General features: G+C 40.6%; 1 protein-coding gene across 1 annotated transcript in view; it reads right to left on the bottom strand.

Annotated features, from left to right (window-relative positions):
- Nucleotides 1-4,364: 4,364 nt before the first annotated feature.
- SEMA3E (semaphorin 3E) overlaps nt 4,365-6,000 on the bottom strand; it is a 648,430-nt gene continuing 646,794 nt past the window's right edge. The window contains exon 17 of the mRNA XM_086919774.1: nt 4,365-5,129. Coding sequence (XP_086775900.1) covers nt 4,677-5,129 — 453 coding nt within the window. The 3' untranslated portion in view covers nt 4,365-4,676. The remainder of the gene's footprint in view (nt 5,130-6,000) is intronic.

Genomic DNA, 6,000 nt, shown 5'->3' with positions numbered 1-6,000 from the left:
CTTGGATCAGGTGCTAAAATGGTTCTCATTGTTCCTACATCACAGATAACAAAGAGTCGAGGCAACCATTCTCTCTCTAAGCCTTCTCCTGTTCTCATGGGGGTCCCCCAAGGGTCCACTCTATGTCCTATTCTCTTCAATCTTTTCTTAGTACCTCTTGCAAACTCTCTAGCCTCCATGAACATTCTTTTTCACATGTATGCTGATGACCCGCAACTCTATCTGAAAATTTCATCCCCGGAAAGCATCATCTCGCCAATGCCACCTTAACATCTACTCAAAACTTGTTAACTGAGACCACCTCCTACTTAACACTTCCAAAACGGAATTCCTGTTCATCTCCCCTCCGAACCACATCCCCAAACTACACAAAAGGTTGACTCACCTTACTGCTTTCAATTTGCACTCCTCTTGTCGTAGACTCAGCCAAGTCACTTGGAATCACCTTGGACAAGCACTTGAATATGAAAAATCATATCAGCAACGTATGTAAGGGATCAAATCTCTTGCTGAGATCACTCAGAAATATCAAACCTTTCCTTCCACTAAATGATTTCAAGCAGGTGGTCCAAGTGCTTGTCCTTCCGAGGCTAGACTATGACAGTGATACCCTCTGTGGTCTTCCCAAATACGCCCTGGCACCACTAAGAGCTTCCCTAAATGCAGCAGCGAGACTGGTTACAGATACCAAACGAAACAAGCATATATCCTCTTTACTAAAATCTCTCAAATGGCTGCCCTATGAAGCACAAATCCAATTGAAGATTGCTGTTCTGACGCACAAAGCTCTTCACTTCAATACCCCCCTGTCCCTGGCTCAAAAACTTGAACTATCTTGTGGGAAAAGAGCTTCAAGAAGCGCCTCGACCTTCCTCCTTCTTAACAAAAAGAGATATTGTTGCAGAGCGTTTTCAGGCGTTGCCCCAAAGATATGGAACTCCCTTCCACCGGAAGTATGCAAAATCTCTTCAGTGTCAATGGTCAAATTGGAAGCCAGAAGATTCCTAATAAACAAGTTCTTACCCTAATAGGAATTGGTGGTAATTGCTTGTTTTTCATTGTTCCTACTACTACTATGGTACCACTTTGTGTTACAGCTCTTCTCTACTGCATACCTTTGACCCATACCTGTCGACGGCCCACTCCTGCGATTGAGCTACCCTCAGGGGTACATTTGGCCTGTAATCTGTGATTTTTTTTTTCTCATACATCTTACATGATGTGGACATTGCATTGCATTTTTGTCATTTCTCCTATGCATATTGTAAAGCGCTCTGACATCCCTTGTATCTGGTTTGCGCTATATAAACTTTATAAATAAATAAACATGCCATAGCGAAAGGAATCTTACTACCTGTACGTATTATTTTATATGTCTTAGACTTGCATTCTCACACTATGGGACACAAACACTTCATGTTTCTGTCTTCCTTTGTCTAATGTTTATTTTCTCTTTTGTTGGCTGAGATGGAAAATGAGACCAAGAGGAGGACGGAGGGCGGCAGTTTGTGGCCTGAGCAGATCACCAACAGCTGGTAGGATGCAGGAGTCATGACGTCATCAAGCTATACTCCAGGACTTGTTATCCACCTGGGGCTCATACATGTGAGCCATCCATATTAAAACAAGACCATGAAATGCTCATTTTTGAAGAGTCACCTTCATCCTGGCATTAGTGATCTTGCGCCTTGTTTTTTTCCTAAAAGTGATTACTTCAGAACGCACAATACCTCTGATCTGCGGCCTTTAACGCATGATCACATGTCAAAGCCCATCAAAAGCTTGCACTGCGACCTCATGAAGAACTTCATTCAAATAAAACAACTGCATCTGGTTCATACTGTTTTGGGGCCAATACTTACCAAACTATTAATGTAACCTTACCTGGTAGCCGTCGATACTGCTTGGTGGGTAGACTCTTCAAAATTCACACGTACCAAGCATGCTGCCTGGTCGCCTTGAAGCCATGAGCTGGCCTGGCATGGAGAAAGTGAAAGTAGGCATCACGCATCTCAGACAATAAAATCACTGTTCTCATTCTGTTTATAATAGTAAGCAGCATAAGAAGCAGCATAAGAGCAGTGCAAGTATTGGCTGGGACAAGTGAACACAGTGCTCCATCGGAGACGAATAGGACTGTGTCTCTGCTTCCAAGCCCACCTTAAAGCAATGATTGAGGAAGCCTAAACTATACATGTCAGGCTGGCCGATAGCAAAATACCAGCCAACCTGACATGCGCAGTTCAAATGCACACTTCCAGTTGGTCGACTGCTAGAAGACAGAAAATTGAGGTACTTGTCGGCAATGGCTGGCAGGTAGCAGGTCAACGAACCTATGCTCGTATGGAGTAAGCACCCCCTTAGATATCTGTGCATCATATATTTCAAGTGAACAATGAGTTGATAACATATTTGATGGTACCATGACTTCACATATGGAAACAAATTTACTAATATTTTAAAGGCCCCCTCAATTTGACTCTACCCAACTGCCCAAACGAATCCCATGTATCTTCTTTTTTTTCAAATACATTTATCAAGAAAACAAAGGGGGTAGGCAAATATTGTTGTGCCATTACGTATTGCACACACAGCAAAATAGTGCACCAGTGTTTTCCTCTGATTTTAGCACCACTGCAAAGTTTTTACTATGTGGCTCCAGTTGTATATTTCAAATGAATATATCTCTTCCATCTATACACTCAGACGTTCATGTTAGATTTCACAACCATTTCTTTAAGTGCATTGTGTTACGATGATGCCTGCAAATTCGCCATGCAAATGCTTTCAAAGTACACCAGAATACACCATAACTTGTTCTTTTGTAATCAACGCTTTACTCACATACAATGGTGCAGCATAATTAGCTGCAATCATATTGTATAATGTTGCCATTTATCAGAAGCGACCTCACGTTTCCTTTTATGTTTGCTGAGATGCACGTCCATTTGGACCAGATGCAGTTCAATAATTTGGAAGGCGCGCGTTTGCAAAGATTGTTCATATCTCGACTTCTTTATGGCTTGCATCTCATTAGAGCAAATTAATATTTCAATGTCAAGTCTGCTAAAGTTGTTTTGGTATTCATTATAAAATATGTGTGTGTTCAGACACTGTACAAGCAAATTGCATATTTTATCTCAGTCAAAGTATATGGGAAAAGAATTAGTGAACCTCGCACAAAATGTTTACAGAGGAATGTTTAATGAGATGCATTTTGACAGAAAACGTGTTGCACTACGGGCTCGTATCTGGAAGCCTCCACTGTGTCCAATACGAAGATGGGACCATCAGGTGTACGCATTTAGGATTTTCTCGACATCCCTGTTTCACTTGGGCCTGACGTGTACGGAATGACTTCTATGTATATCTTTATAGACCAAGGGCCTCATTTATGAGGATTTGCGTCAGTTTTGCGCTGCGGATGCGTCACTTTTTGTGACGCATCTGCGGCGTAAAACATGCGCCTTGTTGCGCCATATTTAAAAAGTGACGCATCTAGGTAGATGCGTCACTTTTTAAACCCCTGCGCCACATTATACCTGCGTCAGGTATAATGTATGCAGAGGGGGCGTTCCCCCGCAAAAAGCCTCGTAATAGTGACGCAGTGAAATCTATGAGATTTCACTGCGTCACTTTTAGGATGCGGTTGCGTCAAAATCTTGCGCCTGCCTCACAGCAGGCGTAAGACTGACGCAAGCCCTTTCACATGGGGCTTTCCCCATGTGAAAGGACGCATTGCTGGAGACGCGTCACTTTTGTGACACACTCCAGCAATGCGTCACTTTTGCGCTTACAGATGCGTCAGAAATACTGACGTATCTGTAAGTCCTTGCGACATGATGCGTCATACATTAAATATGACGCATCATTGGTGTCGCAAGGAGTGCGCAGTGAAAAGTGACGCATCGCTGTTTTCACGCAGCGATGCGTCACTTTTCATAAATGAGGCCCCAAATGTTTAGTAAGCTGTGAATTAGTGACCTGGAAAAGCAGGCATGCTTCATTATTTGCTCTGTTCATTAAATGATATGCTTATTAAAAAATAATAAAATTAAGAAATATTTGTAGTTCACAAATTACTGACATATTCAGGGAGAGATGTGTTTTTGTACAGGACATTATTTCGTATATAATAGGCTTTAACACCCAAACACACAAAAATTATTAAGTAAGTTCCCCACAACGTGTGAGCTCTTTAAAATTGAATATAAATGGTAATCGTGAACAACGTTTAAAATAAATACAATTTGCTAAACATTTTGCTTATTAAGATATCAAACAGAAAAGGCTCCGACGAAGAAAACGTTCTTTTGCTTATGTCTAGGAATTGTTTGAGGTTTTCCAAAAGAAGGTATCCATCATAATGTAGAATTTTTAATAACAAAAATAATATTTTATATACATGTTCACTTTTTGGGAACAATTTGTTATTAGTCTCTAAAGGCCTGCTGTGGGTTAACTTAGGGAGTAACTAAAGGCAGTGTTCAAAAAAGGATAGGCATTTAGCAGCTATTTGGTTAGATATGACATAACTCAAAAGAATAATTAAAAAGGATGCTAGAATGTACATTTGACTTTCTGCTCTTGCTACCAGAGAATGCTGGCACTCATCAGTTTGTTGATTACACTGGTCCGAATAGTATATATTCCGAAGGGCAGAGACAAAGAGTCCCTTACAATGACAATGTATGTCTTGGTAGGCGGTAATGCTCCGACCTGGTCCGTGCTTTCCTCTCCTGCGGATTAGCATACTTCCATTTTGAAGGCAACATTTTCAGCTTCCTCCTTTTCTTGTCTGTGCACCACACCTTTTCGCAATATTCCTCAACCCTCTGAAAATTACTGTATCCGATGAGCTGTAGGAAATCCTTGTACCAAGGCTTGGAGGCCTGTGAGATGCTGCTCTGAACTGTGCAGGGCTGTCGATGAGATAACTCCTCGTCCTCCTCTTTGTGAAACATTTCCTCCAAACGTTCTTCCTCAAGAACCTCAAGTGTGATCTTCCTGATGGTGTGAACAAAGTTATGTTCAACTGCTTGACAGAAGTAGATTCCCGCATCCATTCGGTGGAGCTTTAGAAAAAGCAGGCCAAAGTCTGTTTTTACCAGTCTGTCGTCTGTTTTCACCTAAAAAATACAAAATTGCATTTATGAAATACTCTAAGTGGAATCTTGACGATATTAATGTATCCACGGGCATATTTATGTGCTTATTACTGTCAACATCATTGATAAACATGGTGGTAATCTCAATAACAGCGCTAATTAAGCTTCTGCTTGCAGCAGGAATAGTATGGTTATTGTTCATGATACAGTTTAGGAGGTCTAAGCAAGAGGTCCCTGCTCTTAAATTGGTCAATCAGTTGGCAATATTTTACAAGTCTCTTAGAGTGCAGAAGGTACAGCTAAACTATTTCAGATGAATTTCATTGCACGTCATGGAGGGCATTATTTATGTCGACCTCCCTTATTGCTGCCGTAGGCAGCAGCAACACAGTCCACATACTCACATGGAATTATCTCAACAAGAAAAGCTCAAGCTAGACTGTTTCAGATGAATTTACTACCTTTATTGAAGTATAGTGACTTGTATTTTCCCAGGTACATATATAAATATATATATATATATTTATTCCAGTATATTCTATAGCACCCCTCTTTATGAAGACTGCTGTGGCACATACTGTACACAATATTGTGACCATTAATGGCGATCCACTTCTTTCCATCGCAAGATACTATCTACCCTTCCTATCTTCAAAGATTATCAGCTATAGCAACATTGGAACATGGTAAGAAATATAACCATCACTTTGAAGCTCATATTCAAGAATGGATTTCATAGCCCACGTTACAAAAAAACGAATTATATTTATTACAAATTTAATTGTAACACCATTCAGGCAAGCTTATAAATTAGGAAAGATTTCTTTTGAGCGTTTCTCAGTGAGTGTAATATTGCAAGATGCCATAAGTTGTGTTGTGACTGCTCAGTGTT

The sequence above is a fragment of the Lissotriton vulgaris genome, chromosome 1_1, assembly GCF_964263255.1.
Source record: "Lissotriton vulgaris chromosome 1_1, aLisVul1.2, whole genome shotgun sequence".
NCBI classification, from domain to species: domain Eukaryota; kingdom Metazoa; phylum Chordata; class Amphibia; order Caudata; family Salamandridae; genus Lissotriton; species Lissotriton vulgaris.
Note: the sequence above shows the minus strand (reverse complement) of the source record. Positions and strands in the feature narration are given on the sequence as shown.